The 19,212-nt window shown below is 40.7% G+C and overlaps 1 protein-coding gene across 4 annotated transcripts in view; it reads left to right on the top strand.

The window, feature by feature from the left end:
* Positions 1-4,200: 4,200 nt before the first annotated feature.
* cpeb4b (cytoplasmic polyadenylation element binding protein 4b) overlaps positions 4,201-19,212 on the top strand; it is a 39,220-nt gene continuing 24,208 nt past the window's right edge. For all 4 annotated transcript variants that reach the window (XM_077591722.1, XM_077591721.1, XM_077591720.1 and 1 more), the window contains exons 1-3: positions 4,201-4,620; positions 5,400-6,624; positions 18,595-18,685. In XM_077591722.1, coding sequence (XP_077447848.1) covers positions 5,449-6,624; positions 18,595-18,685 — 1,267 coding nt within the window. In that variant the 5' untranslated portion in view covers positions 4,201-4,620; positions 5,400-5,448. The remainder of the gene's footprint in view (positions 4,621-5,399; positions 6,625-18,594; positions 18,686-19,212) is intronic.

Here is a 19,212-nt window from a genome sequence, read left to right as displayed (position 1 = left end):
CTATTTTATTCAGTGTTTTTTAGCTGTCGTTTAAAGACAAGTTGAGAGTCAAGAATGATTCCTAGATACAGTCATACCTCTAGTTACGAATGTCTCTAGATACGAAATTTTCAGGTTACGAAAGCTTTTTATACATGCAAATGAGTGCCTTGAGATACGAAAAAGATCCAAGTTACATAAAAGCAAATTGTAAAGTAAATGCACTTCCTTATCCCTTTTTTAAATTGTCGTGGATGCATTGATTCTCACTTTAGAACCTCAATACACTCTATTGGGCTCTCATTGGCTGTCTCACAACAACCACTATCCATGTTTCAAGGTGGACCAACCTGGATTTGAACCAAGGACCCAAGAGCTGTGAGGCCGACGCGGTAATCACTCATCCGCCGGGCCGCCCCCCTCCAAAGAAATCATAAAACGTTAATGTTTGTTGTTGATTAATGTCGTTCATGTTGTTGTTTGAATTCTTAATGTTGCGTTTGTGAGATGTGAGTTCATGGTTTTATGTGCTGAGCACTTCTCTCTCTTTCTGTTGCCTACCGTTAGCTTCCTCTTGTTCACTTGCGTTTCAACGCGGATAGATTTTGTATGCTTGTTATTGGATTGGATAACTTTATTCATCCCGTATTCGGGAAATTCATTTTAACACAATAATAAATCATTTTCTTATACTTTTCTCTCGTGCTTGTGTGTTTCCCTCATCTTTCATACAAAATTGGGACACTTTGACCAATTTTAAAGGGTTTAGTTGGTAGTTTGGCGAGGACAGTGGAACGAATAAGAGAATTTTCATATAAATTACTGCTCTACTTACAAAATTTTCAAATTACAAAAAAAGTTCTGGAACCAATTCGTTTTGTAAGTAGAGGTAGGACTGTATTTAAATTCTTGGAATACATTGATTGTTTTTCCTTTGACAAAAACGTTGGGGTCACTGTTATTTGTCACTTTTCTTTTGACAATTACACATAGACAGCCTTAGATATGTTTAAGTGTAGTTGGGATATTTCAAGGCAGTTATTCACGCTCGTCATTGCATCTGTGAGTTCCTGTACAGCATGTTTTTTGTCTTTCGCGTTGACATATAGAACAGCATCATCGGCATACATTTGGCAGGCGACAATTGAAGGACAACAGCTTGGCAGATCATTTATGTAAAGACTGAAGAGCAGTGGACCTAGCACTGACCCCCGTGCTACCCCAAGACTGTTATTCCGTGAAGTAGAATTTGTGTTTCGTATACTAATGCACTGTGATCTTACCGATAAGTATGATTAAAAAATTATCATTTCATTCATTTTCTGAATTGCTTATCTTCACAAGAGTCGTAGGGGTGCTGGATCCTATCCCAGCTGACTTCGGGCACAAGGCGGGGGAGACCCTGAATCGGTAGCCAGCCAAAGTAGATTTTGTGTTTTGTATCCTGACACACTGTGATCTTACAGATAAGTATGATTCAAAAATTATCCTTTCATTCATTTTCTGAACTACTTATCCTCACAAGAGTCGTGGCGGGGGTGCTGGATCCTATCCCAGCTGACTTTGGGCAAAAGGCGGGGAACACTCATACCTAGGAGACATTTAGAGCAGGGGTGGCCATGTCCGGTCCTCGAGAGCCCCTATCCAGTCTGTTTCCATTGTCTCCCTCGACTAACACACCTGAATCAAATAATCGGGATCGGTATGAAGCTTCTGGACAGCTTGCTGATGAGTTGATCATTTGATTCAGGTGTGGTAGAGGAGGGAGATATGGAAAACAGACTGGATAGGGGCTCTCGAGGATTGGACTTGGCCACCCCTGATTTAGAGTGTCCAACCAGCCTACCATGCATATTTTTGGAATGTGGGAGGAAACCAGAGTACCTGGGGAAAACCCAGAGCCTGGAGGAGAATAGTCAAACTCCACACAGGAGAACCCACCTGGATTCGAACCAAGGACCCCAGAACTGTCAGGCCGACTTGCAAACCACTCACCCGCCAGGCCGCCCCATTTTGAATTATTATGTGGAAAATTTATGATTTTCAAATGATGGTTCTATTCATATCGAATGGTTTTATAAGGCTTTATTCTTGTGAAATATCACATTTAAATTATTCCTCAGAAATGACAACTTTGTGCAGTTATGACTTTAGTCTTGTGGTTAATTAATATATTCTTGGGGTGAACTGCCTTCATTCAAATAATATTCAATTTTCTCTGGCCATTGTACTACTTTTGCTTGCAATGTGATGCAAACGTTCCTTACTTTATAGCCATAGCGCTTCTTTTTCCTCCTCCCTTTTACTTGAGTATGTATTTTTGATTTTTTTTATATGAGCCACTGTTAAAATCAATTAATAATGTAACTACAGGCATTAAACGGGTTGAAAAGTGTCACAATCAAACATCTGTACATTTTTTTTAATCCGATTAGTTCAATCTGGTCACTGACTGACCCTGCCAATACGCTTATCCTTTCTGTACACATTTACCAATGCAATACACAGCCTGTCGCTTAATTTATCACCCTCTTCCAGTTGGACTCGGAGTGACTTGATTTATTGGTTAGCCATTTGTGGCGGAAGGTCGACGAGACTGACAAGATGCAAAGCTTTGTGCTGACCTCCAGGTGATAATGACCACAGAGTGGGGAAGGACATGTGGGGCTGGGGACACTGTCCAGATAAAAGGATGTAAATGATTGTGTGGGTGAACATGTGGAAAAGACTCCCATCTTTACTCACCTGCATTTTAAACAAACATGGAAATGAAACAAAAAAAAATGTCATTTAATTTTACACTTTATGAGTCGCAAGACGGCATTCAACTTTTTGTATAAAACCCATTTTTTTAGGTTCCTCTTGGATCTGCACCTGTTTGTAGCTGTAATGAGAAATTATCCTAATTGCCTCTGAGTTTGTGTAAATTAGATCTTTGACTGAAAGCATACCAACACCTGCTCTGTATTTTCCAGACCAAACAACAAGACCTAGTTCGTGTTGCGCAACTTTTGGGACAGTGTGAATACAAACCAGCGAAATCTGGTGCAGACCAATCAGTCAGTCCGAGACCTTGACAAAGAGGTGGTCTCGGTTTCCTTCCAAGCAGACAATGGTGCAGTTCTCTTTCTAGGTAAAATGTTACTCTCTTGGTTCCCTACTTTTTTGAAAGTAAAATTCAGTCAAGGTAAACAAAAGTTTCCCCTTGGACCTACTTAGTAAAGTCACCCCCAAACTTCCCAAAATCCCCGGTGTATTCCGACTTTCCTGTGGGGAGTTTACATCTTCTCCCTGTGCTGGCGTTTTCCCAGGTACTCTGTTTTTCTCCCAAATCCGAAAAAACAGGCTAATTGGACACTCCAAACTGTCCCCAAGTATGAGTGGGTGTGTGAATGGTCTCCTTGTGCTCTGTGATTGGCTGGAAACCAATTCAGCGTGCCCTCGTTGACTGCCCATAGTTGGCTGTGGCCCACCCTGGTGAGGATAAGCGGTAACAAAAAAATATGAAAATCCATTCAGATTTCAGCTAAAACTGCAGATTAAATCTCGCCAAAAGTTCAAAGAGACTAATAAAATCTAGTAAACTAATGTATTATAGATTTATTTTCAAGTGTAAACATATTCTCGGCGGCTCGGTGGAGCGAGTGGTTAGCGCGCCGGCCTCACAGCTCTGGCGTCCTGGGTTCAAATCCAGGCCATGTCCACCTGTGTGGAGTTTGCGTGTGTGGGTTTCCTCCGGGTACTCCGGTTTCCTCCCGCATTCCAAAAGCATGCATGGTAGGTTGATTGGACACTCTAAAATGTCCCTATGGGTGTGAGTGTGCATGGTTGTCCGTCCCCTTGTGCCCCTGCGATTACTTGGCCACCGATTCAGGGTGTACCCTGCTTCTGGCCCGGAGAGCTTGAATAGGCTCCAGCACCCCCCGCGACCCTAATGAGGGTAAAGCGGTTCAGAAAATGAGATGAGATGAGATGAGAAACATATTCTCTGTTTTAGTTGAAGAGAGCTAGTCCTGAGAAAATCATGCTTCTATCTGATTAGTGTCTCCCTTTGAGCATCATGGCTGTATTGTTCCTGCGTGGTGAAGATTCGGCGACCGGTGGGCGCGGTCAGGGCTCGTTTGCCGGTGTCGCGGCCAATCAAACGCCGAGGTGTGGCTCCTGTGGGCGCGGCCTCATAGAGGGGCGGGGCCTGAAGCGGAAGTGTGTTTCGGCTGATCCTTCACTGTCATTCGGCCACGGTCGGCTTCAGGAGAAGGGGGGCAAGCCAAGGCTCACTCGCACACACATACAAGGACTCGGGCAGGATTCAAATACTGAAGCCAAGCATAAAATGAAACCGACCGAATAAGGCTTGCTACGTATCCCGCACCCGAGCCAGTTTGACGCCTTGCCAAGGTTCAGCGAAGCCCGTTCGAATGACACGGTCCACATTCGAGGCAAAGCGGTGTCATTGAACAGCCAGGACACGTCAAGAGAAGGGAGGAGAGAAAAAAAGCTGACCGACTGCACTGTAAGACTCGAGCTATTTAATCGCCTCCGCCGGCCTCAAGACATCCTTTCAAGGACATCAGCCTGCTGACAAGCCGACGGAAGGTTCCCGACAAAGACGTCGCCGGGGTCGGAGGTGGTGATCCCAAGGTGAAGAAAAGAAAATACGTTTTATATTAGCCAGCTAGCGGCTTGTGCTAACAGTTAAATGCTAGCTTCCCATTGCTAGTAACCGATATTAGCCACTTGGCTAACTAGTTTTCACCGGTTACCATTTGCCCCAGTCTTTTCATTTAGTCTTGATAATTAACAAAATCAACACAACGCACATCTTTATGGTGCGTATTTCGTGATCCGGTCGCGTGATTGTCCTCGCCGATGAAAGGGCATAGACTCTTTGACAGCTGTCAAACAAGGTCGTGTTTTTTGTGTGTATCGTGGAACATTCCCCCCACGTCCATTACTCTTTTACACGTCACGCCGTGCGTGTGCTCTTTTCGTTTTCTGGCCCCACGCCGCGCACATACGCATGACTTGTCAGTCGCTTTTTGCGTCAAATCTAAACGTTTCCGAAATAGCGATTATGTCCCACGGCTCTCGTCACATCACGGCTCGTATGTTTTGCACACGTTTGGGGTGAGGTGAAAGGGGGGGGGGGGTATTGGGGCTTCTCAGCTGTCCGTGGACAAGCTGGGTAACGTCACGCGTTTATAATTAGCGTGGTGGGCATGTCGAATGTTAACCATGTGCTTTGCTCATAGCTCTTGAACTAGATTGTATATTGCTGGAGAGGCTTTTATCCTAATCTCTGATTGGATGAATCAGGTCAAATGGAAAAAAAAATCTATTTTCTTTGTGCCAGTCCCTGAATCTGTGCATATGCGGTTGCTCTCCATGACCACCGTGCCGTCTGTGTGTTCTCTCAACAGGACCAAAAGATCACGGGGTACTATTTGTGTGTGTGTGGGGAGCAAACAAATGGGGGATTACGGGTTCGGAGTCATAGTTCAAAACAACACTGGCAACAAGTCTGCGTTCCCGGTCCGAATCCACCCGCATCTGCAGCCCCCACACCACCATCAAAATGTGTCGCAGAGCCCCGCCGCGTTCATAAACAGCACCACTGCTGCGGGGAATGGCACCACGGCGGGCTCTCCCTGGCTCTTCCCTGCCTCGGCCACCCACAGCAGTGTGCAAGACGAAATCCTGGGCGGATCCGAGAAGCCTAAAGCGCAGCACCAGCAAGAAATGCAAGAAACGCAAGAAAAGCAGCTGTCCCCCGGGAGTCACCAGGAGGGCGGTGGTGGCGGAATCATTTCAGAACTGGAAAAAAGCCGGTCGGAGGACAGCAAGACTGACAACTGCTCGCCTGAAGGCAGCACCGGGAAGGAGAAGCAGATCCGTCTGGAGTCTCCTGTTCTGACAGGTTTCGATTACCAGGAGACATCCGGTCTGGGGGGCCCGGTCCAGTCCAGTACCACTTCGTCGTCGCTCACGGGCTTCAACAACTGGTCGGCGGCCATCCCGCCGGCGCCCTCGACCATCATCAACGAAGACGTCAGCTTCTTTAACCCGGCGTCGGCCAATAACGGCACACTGCTGTTCCAGAACTTCTCTCATCATGTCAGCCCGGGCTTCGGTGGCAATTTCTCCCCTCAGATAGGACCGGCCGCCGCCCTTTCGCAGCATCACCCGGCTCCCCCGCCACATCCCCACTTCCAGCACCCTCACAGTCAACACCAGCAGCACCGGCGCTCACCCGCCTCCCCGCACCCTCCTCCGCCCTTTCCGCACAGGAATCCGCCCTTCAACCAGTTGCAGCATTTGTCCAACAATCTGAGCAAGCCCCCGTCCCCCTGGGGTCCGGGCAGCTACCAGAGTCCCTCTCCCTCCCCGGGCTCCTCCACCTCCTGGAGCCCAGGAGGGAGCTATGGAAGCGGCGGCGGTGGATGGGGAGGATCTCAGGGTCGAGATTATCGGCGAGGCCTCAATGGCGGAATGACGCCCATCAACTCTATTTCACCACTGAAGAAGACCTTTATGAATAACCACGTAGCATCCCAGAAGTACCCTCGTAACAGTCCTGCCGGCTTCAATCCAAAATCCTGGATGGATGACAGTGTTGGCCGTAGTGATAACATCTTCCCTTTCCAGGTATGTGATACTCTTGGTTTAGGGGTCTTGCATGTCACTCCATGAACTATCTTGGGAATTGGTTAACAATCCTCAAAATTGGATGATTTTTTTTTGGTTTATGATTTAATTTGATTCTATATTGATTCAAATTAAGTACTAAACTGTAGAAAAATACAGGTGCCTATTCCGTATAACATAAATATACAAACAGAAAACCTGTTGGCAGTTTTCTTGCCCATGCAGGGAAGTAAATTGAGTCAGGATTTGCTGAATCGATATTGAATTGGGACGGTAAATTATTGCGATGGATTAAATTATATTAACCATCTCTAGAATGTTCCATTTCATTGGATTATATTCATGCCTCACAATGTTTTCCCTGCAAATATTTTTTGAGCTCAGCAGGATGTATAAACCAGGTTGCCTGGTGACACAATAATATGGTGCTACGAAATGCATATATATATATATATATTTATTTTTATTTTTTTATAGGGTGGGAATGTTGCATAAAAAATTTGCACAGTGGCATAAGAATATGGCGCAAGCAGGCGTCTCATGACCCTGCCACAATTTTTAATTCATTGCTTTGTTATTGTTCAATACTTTTCTGGAAAATATTTACTGTATTAGTGACCAGGATTGGTTATTAGTGGGCTCCGACTTGTGTACATATTTTGGTTGTCAAAACGGAACTTCATAAACTGAGGACACCCTGTTTACACTGTATGTTCAGTCATCCGCTTTGCTGGGTGGCGTTATGTGGTGGAGGCTAATCCTAGCAGGCTTAGCCTCAGTTATGTGAACCTCTACACTACCAATAGTTTCCCATGAGTATGTGGATATTTTTTATTCACATCTACCACCAATGTGATAACAGCAGTTCACTATTTTTGCCCAGGGCATGTGTGTCAGGGTGACAAAACTCTGCTTTCAATCCATAACTTATACATTAGTATTTTTATTAACAAGACTCTGCTTTCAATGCATGAACCTATAAAGTAGTATTGTTCTGCCTGTGTTTGGCTTGCTGTGCTTCCGTGATGACTAATGTGCTTGTGCCACTGCAACGTTGCAGTGTGCCACATATGGGAGGTATGGGGAGGTTGGGTGGAGTCCAGGGCTGGTATCAAGTATGACGAGAAGGTTGCAAAATAAATATGTGCAAGGTTTTAAATAGAAAAAAATACATGGCAGTTGTTCATTTCCATCAAAGAAAAAAGTTTTTCTGTTGGGGCGGAAGCTGCTTTGTGCCACAATAATAATAATAATAATAATAATAATAATAATAATAATAATAATATAATAATAATATAATAATATAATAATAATAAAATAATAATAAAATAATAATATAATAATAATATAATAATAATAATTTACTAATAACAATGATAATTTAATAATAATAACATCACAAGATATCAATAGTTTATTCCCTGAAATGGAGCTAAATGATGTTCTTCAATTACCACTTTATTAATGAACAAGGATGTGCTTGCTGTTAAGCCACCGAAGAAATGACCTCATGACACATTCTGTGATTTCTCTAGCTCGGATCAATTCACACAAATTATTATGTTACCATATGTAGAAGAAGGCTTGACGGCAAGGACTGGAACAGTGTAAAAGCAGCATGGAAATAAATTCATTGTATTGATCTGGTTTAAGATTGATTGCCTAGGTCATCAGCAGAAGGGGGTGGGTGTGCTGAGGGAAGGCATGTCGCTATTGGCTCAGCTCGCCCCCATGACCTCTCTAAGTACTGTACACGCCCACTACCCTTTATGTGATGTATTCTCTGTGAATGCAAATTTACTTGTCAGTCAAGTATTTGGATGGATTTAAATCAATAGTATCATTAGCTGTTCTTGAAATGTCTGCAGTGACATCCTTTGTTGCCTTAGCTGCCAGCAACATCCACTAATTGGGCTTAAAGACCACCATCTGGTGAAACTCAAATTGCATTCAAATATAGTACACTACATGTTCTATAGTGCACCCCAACCAATTTGTGAATGAACTCATCTCACAAATGTTTCTATAGAACATAAATGGCATATGTACCTTTTGTCTTTTGCTTGTTTTTCTTCGCGCAGTAGCTGACGTTGTCGACCAACTGAAAACAGCGAAATTAAGCATTAGTTAGTAAATCTGTCCAGATCATTCACTAATGGGTCCGGATCACAATTGACATTAGCGTTAACATCTGATCAATTTCTATCAGCAAACTGCTCATCATAATCTCTTGTAATTAATTTAACCAAATTTTCACTTGTGTGTTTTGAAAGTAATCCCATGAACAAGTCAAAAATTTCATACATTTTCTAATTTGAATGTAATAATTGCAATTTCTAATGGAAAATGTAAAGGGTATTGCTTAGTATATAACTGGCAGTCAAACTTACTGGGACAAAATTGTTCACTTTGTCCTGGCTGCTAAAATAACTAAGTGGAGAAATTTAATCGGGAATTAAAAAAATATATATACAGGTTGTCTTTGTGTTCTGTATGGGATCAAACAGACTTACTCATACATACTGTTCTTGATTTGGAAACCTCGTTTTATGGATATCGCAATGTTAGCTATACTACTTAGAAACTCGCTTCACAAATGGTTTCTAAGAAGAATTATAAATCATAACGGTTAGTTGTTTCTAGTCTTACATGACAGTCAGGGATGTTATATATATATTTTTAAATCAAATGGCAGTTGTTTTCTTTTAACACATTGGTTAATCTTTTTTGTGAGTCCGGAGCATCAAAATGTTAGGATTACTGGTGCATTTAAGTTGATTGATTTTTATTTTATTCTATTTTTGCACATTTCCATAGGCAAAATAGTTTTAAAGATAAGAAAGATTTGTGTTTGACCTTCGAAATTCCTCTGCATTTCCTGCACACTCCTTCAATGATGAGTAATGGCTCCGAATGTACCTTGGCCAAAACAGTAAGGATATTGTTCCAGCATGCCCGCATGTCACCATAGCATGTCATATTTCCTTTTTTTTAATTTGTTTTTTTTTTACATAGTACGGTATTTCAAAAAGCAAGTACAACAAGATGCACTTTGCTGCAGCATGTCTGTCTGTGATTGAATCAGATCAAGCAAAGTAGCATTGTCTTTTGGCCTCGTCATACATCAAGGACACAGAGAGAGGAGGATAGGCTTACAATGACCTTCCTTTGCTTTTTTGTGTTTGTAAAAGCAGAAATTATACACGTATAACCCACTTAGACAGAAGACACATTGCAGTTTTTAAAGAGAATGTTGTCAAAGAGTACTGAAAGAAGAATGAGCATTATTCAAGATTTTAATGTGTTCCAGGTTTTAATGCTATTTTTAGTTCATTGACATGCTCGCTAAGATCATGTGTGCAATCAAATTTTTAGACTTTAAGGAGTATGGCTGTTCTACCTTATTGAAATGCTAAAGGTTTTTATCACTTGAGAAGACAGCATTCTTTACCATGAAATTTGCATTGCAGAAGATGTGTTGAGGTGTTGTGTTCTGTACTGACCTAACACGTTGCACAAGTCCACCGTAGGTATGCAAAAAAACTTGACATTTGGTCTGCAAATCCTTATTTAACGTACCGTATTTTCACGACTATATGGCGCACCACATTTAAAGGCGCAGTGTCAGGAACGAGTGCTATTTCTGTATTTGACACACACAGAACACACGGCATTTAAAGGCGGAGCCAGGCATGGCAAAACATACACCAGTTTAAACATACACCATCTTAAACATACGGACACACGCTAAAAACAGGTTTTTAAAAAGGCAACCGAAGCAAAACTGAGTTCGGTTGTACTTTATTTAGCCATTTTACAATGTACTCACGTCATCATCACCCACAAATCCATCAAAGTCCTCATTTTCTGTGTCCGAATTGAACAATTGTCCAAATGAGTCATCGAAAATGCCGGGTTCCCGCTCTTTGTTGTCACTGTCATTACCATGTGGCTCCACAGAAATGATGCTGGCTTTGGCAAAAGCTCGAACAACCGTGCAAGCAGACACGTTCGTCCAGGCGGCCACAATCCATTCGCAAATAGTAGCTAGTTACAAAAATAGATATATCGTAAAAGCACAATGCTCTGTCATAACTTAAATATTTTTAAAGGTTAAAGTCATTTAAATCTCATTCTATTAAAATGTAGCAGAGAATAGCATGTGCAGATGAAGTGCAAGTTGAGTTTATGTGAAGCATAACAACAGAGCCTTGAATCCAGAATGAATTGATCTGAAGTTAAAATAAGTGTTGATAGGTTTTTATGCATATTTGCAAAGTAAACTATCTACCCTTCGTAAAGCTGTGTTGATGCCGATGTCCAGCGGTTTTCAAGCATCTGTTGTTAGTGCCTTCAACAACCGTGCAAGCAGACACGTTCGTCCAGGCGGCCACAATCCATTCGCAAATAGTAGCTAGCGTAACTAGCCCGGCGCTTTAGTTAAGCCTCCGGGAATGACGGCAAGCTCAGAGTTCATTTTCATGAATTGGTTTTTCACCGCTGCTTCGGGGGGCCTTAGAAACCAAACCGCAATTGTTTTGCAATAAACACATGCCCACACTATATACGGGTGGCTGAGTGTCACGACCTGAACTGCAGCCTTTGGTGGGCCAAATTCTGTCGCGGGGGCAGGCGATGGGCCGTGTGGTCAGTAATACGGACGTTGACGAGTTAGTTGGTCGATGTGCACCAAAACGGATCTTAAATAAATGCAACGTTCGGCAATACACGAGGAAGGCAGCCGAGGAGGAAGCAGCCACCATTGTAACAGCGCAAATCAGAAAAAAATGGGGGAGAAACGAAGTTTCAGAGTTCGTGGAAAAACATCCCGAACAAACTCTCAACGAAGCTAAGTAAATGCAACGCTCGGCAATACACGAGGAATTCAACAAGAAGACAGCCGAGGAAGAAGCAGCCACCATTGCAACAGCGCAATTCAGAAAATAACGGGTAAGAAACGAAGTTTCCGACTTCATGGAAAAACATCCCGAACGAACTCAACGGAGCTAAGTAAATGCAACGCTCGGCAATACACGAGGAATTCAACGAGAAGGCACCCGAGGTCGAAGCAGCTACCATTGCAACAGCACAAATAAGAAAAAAAACGGGGGAGAAACGAACTTTCGGACTTTGTGAAAAAAGCAAATTCAAAAAGGTAAGCGGTACAACCAGGAAGTGTGTCTGTAGCGGTCTAGCGTTCACCAAGTCTCTGGTGTTCACCAAGTCTCTGGCTGCAATAAAAGCATGAGATACACATTATTTTAATGATCGACTGCAAGACCTTCGCTCAGCCTTAACAACTATTGGGATATGCTGACATGATAAACATTACGAACAAATCCATCAAGGCTACTCACTTCTGGCTAGTTAAAGCACATTTAACTACGGTAAGACAGTGACGCCCTGAGTGAGCCATGGCAGGCACAAGTGAGTGACTTTTTTTAGCGCTTTATGCAAGATACGTTTTCTTTCCTTGAATTCCATTCATAAACTTCAAAATAAATTTTATTTAGAATTGTATATGTATCTTTTCTCTATTTTTGAAATAAATGTCCATATCGGCTGCATTGTCTTGCGTTATGGCGTTTCGTCTTTTTTTACCCTGCAGTTTCGTGCATGTCAAGTCTAATTTATGCGCATATTAGCCGTACCCTGGATTCAGTCATTTTTTTGAGTGACAAATGCGGCTTCTATGTGAGGAAATACAGTAAATGCTATCATTTTATAATAGAAAAAAGAATTTCAAACCTTATCCCACCGTTTGTTACTTAGTTTACACCTGATGAGGGAAAATCCTTTTGTTTCACCACCTTTGTCTTTAATTTTATTTGCCTGACTTTTTTTGTTTTTGTGTAGCAAAAATACTCTAATCTGAGGCCATTATCAATGCACAAGCCTCTTTAGATCTGTCCTCAGATGCCATTCAGGTCTGGATGTACACCATCGAAAATGCCAAAACTTGCGCCCCCAGATTATGCCATTTTTTTCATGTTGATTTGGTTGTTTTTTTCCCCAGCTCAAATATCCTGCTCCTTTTCAGTTTTCAATTAGAAGCATGAAGTATTTGTTCTAATACTAGGAGATTGTCACATGTACTAGCTAGAAATCCCTCCAGTTCCTTCAGTGTTTCTGTCAACCTCTTGGTTGCCTCCGGAACGAGTTTTTTTTTCATCTTGTCTTTATTTTCTGTGTGATGTCCATTTCTTGGTAAACCACTTTTGAGCTGTATCTTTTCTACTTAATATCTTCATTGTATATTTAATGCCTTGGAAAATGTTTTTTTTTTTTAAACGATATGAGTCCTCTGATGTGGAAGCACTCTGCATTCAATGGCTTCTAGTGTAAATTTGAAAAATAAATGCCAGAAGAGGCCTACTAGAAGAGAGCTTAATTCTGGATATATTAGAACTACTTTAAATAGTAGCGTGTGTGCGGATTGAATAATTCTGAATATCGCCATGTCATTTAAGTTTCCATCCGGCACAGCAGATTCACGTTTTTGCACTGAATTCAGATGGGTGTTTGTTTTTGGATTAATTTTGTTTGGAGTCCATATGCTACTTCATGGCTGTTCATCCCAAAGTAACAGGAAGAGCCATGCAGGGCACGCCATGTTTTAGCACTGAAGCGCAGGCTGCTGTAAGCGGGGATGCTCCTGTATTAGAGCAGCTTTAGTATTTTGGCTGAGCTGATGGCCAGCTAACAGCATTCCTGTTAACAGTTAATACATAATTCTGATGGTGCAGTGCTTCTCAACCTTTAAACTTTCTTTTGTACAATGGAATATGAATTGAAATTTTTGTTGTATCTCAGACCCTCACTCATTTCAATTGTCAAGGTTAGAGATGTGCTCGTGTCAATTGTTGATAATTCCACATGCAGTAATTCCTCGAATATCGCGGATAATGTAGACCAGACATGACTGTGATAATCAAAAACGCGATGTAGGATCCCCATTACTACAGATCATACTACGTTTTTGCGCCTATACAAAAATACAAGTACACAAGTATAATTATCAAGTGTATTTAATAAATATTACAGTTATAGGCATAGGAAAAGACTGTAATTTATTAATATATAAACATGTACGATTCGAAATATAATCCGAAGAAACCAGGAAATGGCAAGATGTCCTTCTCGGTCATTCTTTTTCTACAGTGAAATATGGCTTCTTCAGCGCTGAATGCCACCCAATTCAGCGCCGAAGAAGAAGCGGTGCCCTGACTTCCATCATTTTGTTCATCCCCTGTCTTCCGCTTCTGCGTTTCAGTGTGGATTTTGACATTTTTATGAACTTTTTTTATACTTAAGATAATAAAAATGCGATGTACTGAAGCCGCGAAGTGGTGAAGAATCACAGTAAACCAAGATAGGATGTTGAGTTTTTAAAGAATTTTCATCAGTTATTGTGCATGTCTCGCCCTCTTTCAGACCCTGATAAAATTTCATTGTTGTTCATATGTGAACTTGGTTGATTGATTGCTTGATTAAAAAAGATGTTTAATAATTTTAAGAGGTGGTTCGACAGTAAGAAAAGAGAATCACAAATTTAAATGGCAGTCAAGTGGCTTTTCAGTTTTGATAGTCCTCCAGAGCTCTACTAGAGTTATGGAAATCATGATTGAATAGTTGGTTTACAGAGAGTATTAAAATTAAAATATTGAAACTTTTTTAAATGAATATCTCCTCTAGTGTGTAGTTTCTCAACCAGCATGGTGGACTGGATCCAATTTTGTTTTTGTCTGCAGACTGCAACCATGTATGGAGAAGCTGAGTCATTATCTAGACGGAACCAAAATAATTGTGTATATTCTTTAAAATTGACTTTTTTTCCCCTCTCCCTCAGGACAGAATGCACAAAAAGCACAGGTTTACCTGGTTTCAAAATATACATGTTGATGACAAACCTCAACAAACCAGTAAAGGCAACAAATTGCTAGTTGAACTGCTACTCTCTTAAAACCTACATGAACATCACAAATTTAGAGCCATAGTTTTACTTATTGATCTTTCATTTAGTCACACAGATGTAAAATCAAGTAGCTGTATTATTAAAAGGCCCGATTCTTAAGAAAGATCATTTATCACTCACTCATTAGCTAGAAGCATTGGCAGCTAATATTTCAAGGTGACTCTCATGCTTGGAGAATGATAGTTTGCCGAAAGTTCTTCAAACGATATAGCTTAAATTAAGGTAATGCCTAATCAACTTTTGTTTAGAGCATGCAGGGCAAGCCTGAAACATGCTATTTTAACATCTCACCAAAAGCGAGCTAAAAAAAAAACAAGCACATTTATAGTGCCGGTACCTAACATGAATTAGTCTTGTTTGGAGCAGCACTTTTAACAATATTCATCCGAGACAGAGCTTTAAATCCTTATTTTAAAAAAAACAGGGAGTGCATAATTGCACAGTGTGTAGCAGGTAAAATTTCAGCGGGTAGCTAGGAAGCGCAAGTACTTGTAGCTAACTTGATAGGCTTGTGACTCCTGTGCATTGACCATATGGTACATCTCCAGTTATCGCTTAAATACATTGGGAAGGACATTTCATCAAGCACATCTTACTGCTTGACTTCTTGATTGAAACTAGATCATGTAAAATAGTTTAGAGGTGTGTGGGTAGGAGTGTGTGTGTGTTCATTAGATAGATTTTCATCCTTTACCCATGACATGTATGCAAACTCTCGTGCACGTCCCTACATGCACTAATTCGGACTGATCCATTAAGCTGCAAAAGCCCGAAGTTTCAGTTATTACTGCCAATCTTTGTCACTTTGGTGCTAAATGAGATTTTTTTTTGTAACTAATAAGAGGCCTGAGTTGGGCAAATGGCATTCACTCTTATGATTACAGAGGTTTGTTGCACCCCTCCACCCTTGACAGATACTCTAAAATTGATCATGCTCACATGTCTAATTAGTGTGTGACTAATGTGTCCTAACAAACCAATAGAAGACAATGCAGCGCCTTTTTGGAAAGGTCTTGTGGTACGTCAAAGGTCGACCACAGTCCATTTCATAACACTGGTCAACATTTAATTGATTTGCAAAATGAGATTTGCTGTCCACTCAAACCATTTTCCATGTCACTTACCCCCATTAGGGCCATGAGTCAGCTGGAGCCTATCACATTGGAGAAAAGCACAGAAAAAAATGTTGAAAGGTTCACACATGAAGTTCTTAGCTGCGTGCCAGCGATATTTTTTTTGATTTTCAGAGAATATAAAACCTTAATACTTCAGATCTAAATATGACCGCTATCAATAGTTAATTCATTGGAAATTCTTTTGGTTGAGCATGACTCAGCTTTTTAACAATGTAAGCCAACCAAACCAAGAAGTAGAAATTCAGTAGAATAAAATGCCTAAGCAGCTCAATCAGGTAGTCATCTGGTAATCAATTATTGGGAAACACTCAGGTGGACAAAATAATTTAAAAGTAGCACTGTATTTAGTTAAGTCAATTTCATATAATAAAGTGAGTTCAGGATAATCCTTCATTAAACTACAAGCAATGGAAGGTTTCTATTTCTCTTACTCTTATTACACCCCAAGTGCACACATGCACAACAATCCGACCATTCAGCTAACAATCGCTAATAGGTAGTTTATGACAGTTGGCGTATTTTATGTCGTAGCAGGGCTTTGAAATACTTTATCTTGCCACGACCATATTCACAAGCTTCAAAAGCGAAGACCGCCTCCCTTCCTGCCCTCCTGGTATGGCAGGCAGAGAGAAAGGACCTTCTCTTTGACTTGTACCCTTTCAGTCTCTCCATCATCCCTTGCTTTCATCTGACTGCCATCTCTGCATCAGCTTTCTTCTCCTTCCCTTTTGCTGGGGATGTGATTTGGAACACAATAATAAGCGGTCAAATGGACAACTTCCTGGATATTTCCATAGAGACTGACTGTTCAAAACAATTCAAAACCAGAAAATATTCTTCACAATCCTGTATTAAAACGCACTCTCACATGCAACAAATGACACAAGGGATAAATGTACACTGATTTATACCTCAAAATGTACCTCAAATTAACATGAGAAGGTACTCAGCCTGTCGTGATAGTCAATGAATTGCACGGTCAAAGAAAATTAGGTCGATAATTTCCCGGCTGCAATTTATCCCTGCGTGCATTTGCGCATCATACGTGCACTCATCACGCCCCCCTGTCAATACTTTGCCTATTAATTGGATTCTAGACTAGCATATTAGCATATTTGAAAGGAACTAACTGGTCATTAAAAAACTGTAATACTAACAGTTCTGTGATACAAAACAAGAAAGCAAATCTATATGATACATTGTGCAACATTAGCATTGCTACATTGAGGCTAATGGCGAAAAATAGAAAAAATATACAACAAAATTATTTGATGGTCATATTCTCCAATTTACTTCGTTTTTAATACATATATGGTACTGGTACTTGTGATTTACTGACCCCGAAGTCCAAAAAACTGAGCCACAAATGGAAAATGAGTTTATCGTTTGGCCTATGTTAATGTTTGTTTAGTGAGTTTCAACACTGTGTGTTCTAAATGTGCTATTTTCGATACTGCTGTGAAATGCCCCACTTTTAAGCAGATGTCATGTGAAGTTATCTTACCACTCTATACTGTTGATTAGATAAAACATATTTATTGAATTTTAGGAATGTCAAAGCAGAAAGAACATTTGACAAAAACAAGTTCCGCAACTTGCCACTATGACACTCGGTTATGTGCTGAACTCTGTTTTGTGACCATCTAACACATGGTCAGTCATATAGTCAGTCAGTTAAACTGTGATTTTTTTTTTAAACAAGGTGGTTTTTCTTTGCTCACTCATTGTTTTCTGTAGAATGGAGCACCGCTAATGTATAGACCAGGGTGTGACCCTCTGGAATTCAGAATGTACTAACAATGTAGTGGTACTGCATATCATGTGCAAGTTGGTCAAGATCATGAAATTTCTTCATTTGGTAAGATACTGTTGTGATTGTACAATTGTGCTCTAGTTTTACTGAGTGAAATCTGAAAGGTCAAGTCAAACACCCAAGATTTCAAAACTGTCTAATACCCTCCTTGACGCCCTGTTCAACTGAGAAGTAGCTCTTTTGCTAGACAGTGATCAGTGTGATTGACGACTTCAGTTACTGTCCAGTGGGTAGACCAGGCTAGTTGTGAGGTCGATGCCCGAGAAAGCCGTGTCATTGTCAAAACTTGTCATGCTGAGAAAGCGCTGCATTGTTATCTTTTGTGGCAGTTAACAGCTAATGATGACTAGCTGCCGAACATAATGTATAGTCATTTTCCAAGTAAAAAGTAATTTCTGATATTTGGAAACTGTGTATCACTGACGTCAAACACAATAAAATGGCTAAGAGAAAAAAAAGAATGTTTTTCATACGGTTTACAAAACAGCTATGTAAATTCAAGCATCGTTGAACATCCGATTAATTTTGTGGATATAATACTCATTATCTGTAAGACATTCATTTTTAAGGGTCAAAGTTTGATAAATGAGTTTTTATTTGTTTCACTGTTAGTGTATTTCTAGCTTTGTGCAGAAACAGGTATTAAGTGACAGATTTGTAACAGACCGACCATAGTGAGGATTTTATATATGATATATACGATATATGTGTGTAACTAGCTGTCTGACAAAAATATTGGCTAAGTATGGAAACCCTTGGAGTATGTCCCTGCATATTTTGAAAGTGTGCTCATATTTTCTGTGTGCAGACTGTGTGTACCCAAAGAACAATCCTCACTATGGTTGGTATGTGACTGATTGTTACAAAGCTGCAGCCTGTTTCTGCCAACTCAAAACACAATTTAACAATACCACAGCAAAGATCAAGCCCCCCATTTTAATCACACACAAAAAGACATGTCTTATCGGTTCTTATTTTGTACTTGATGTCAATGACACAAGCAGTAGTTTTGGCCATCTATAATTTATTTCTACCCCTTTCTTTAGGAACGCACCAGGTCATTTGACAGCTTCAACATGAACACTCTTGAGAGTTCCCTGATCGACATCATGCGTGCTGAGCAGGACAACCTGAAAGGTAAATAAATACAGCATCCATTTCTGTTTAATCTCTGCCCTTACAACAATAAAGTTGTTAGCATTCCTTATATTTCATAAGCATAATCCTAATGCTTTCTGTTTTGTTAAAAATTAAATCCCTTTTTACCTGTCTTACCTATAGATAAGAAATTTCGGTGGACGCAATACTCCATTTATTATATCAGCTATCTTAAAAGGACATAGAAACAAGTCATGCTTAAAAATGAACAGGGTGAACTCGAGGGCACGTGGAATAGCTTCAACTAGGAGTGAATTTGCCTGTAAGGGTTCCACTTGGAAAGTAAATTGTGAAGCTTTTCTATGCCTTTAAAGGTTTTGTAATCTCAAGGATGCTTCTTGAAAAAAGGTCTATGACTGTTTATCATTACTTGCTGTTGTATTACTCATCTTGTAATGACCCCTCGACACTTCACTTTTACTTGGTCAGTTTTATTTCTAGTTTCAGAGCTATCATGATGTTTAAGCTATGACCAACAACCTTTTGTAGGTAATTGACAAATAGCC

Source organism: Stigmatopora argus, chromosome 22 (genome assembly GCF_051989625.1).
Source record: "Stigmatopora argus isolate UIUO_Sarg chromosome 22, RoL_Sarg_1.0, whole genome shotgun sequence".
Classification (NCBI taxonomy): Eukaryota; Metazoa; Chordata; class Actinopteri; order Syngnathiformes; family Syngnathidae; genus Stigmatopora; species Stigmatopora argus.
Note: the sequence above shows the minus strand (reverse complement) of the source record. Positions and strands in the feature narration are given on the sequence as shown.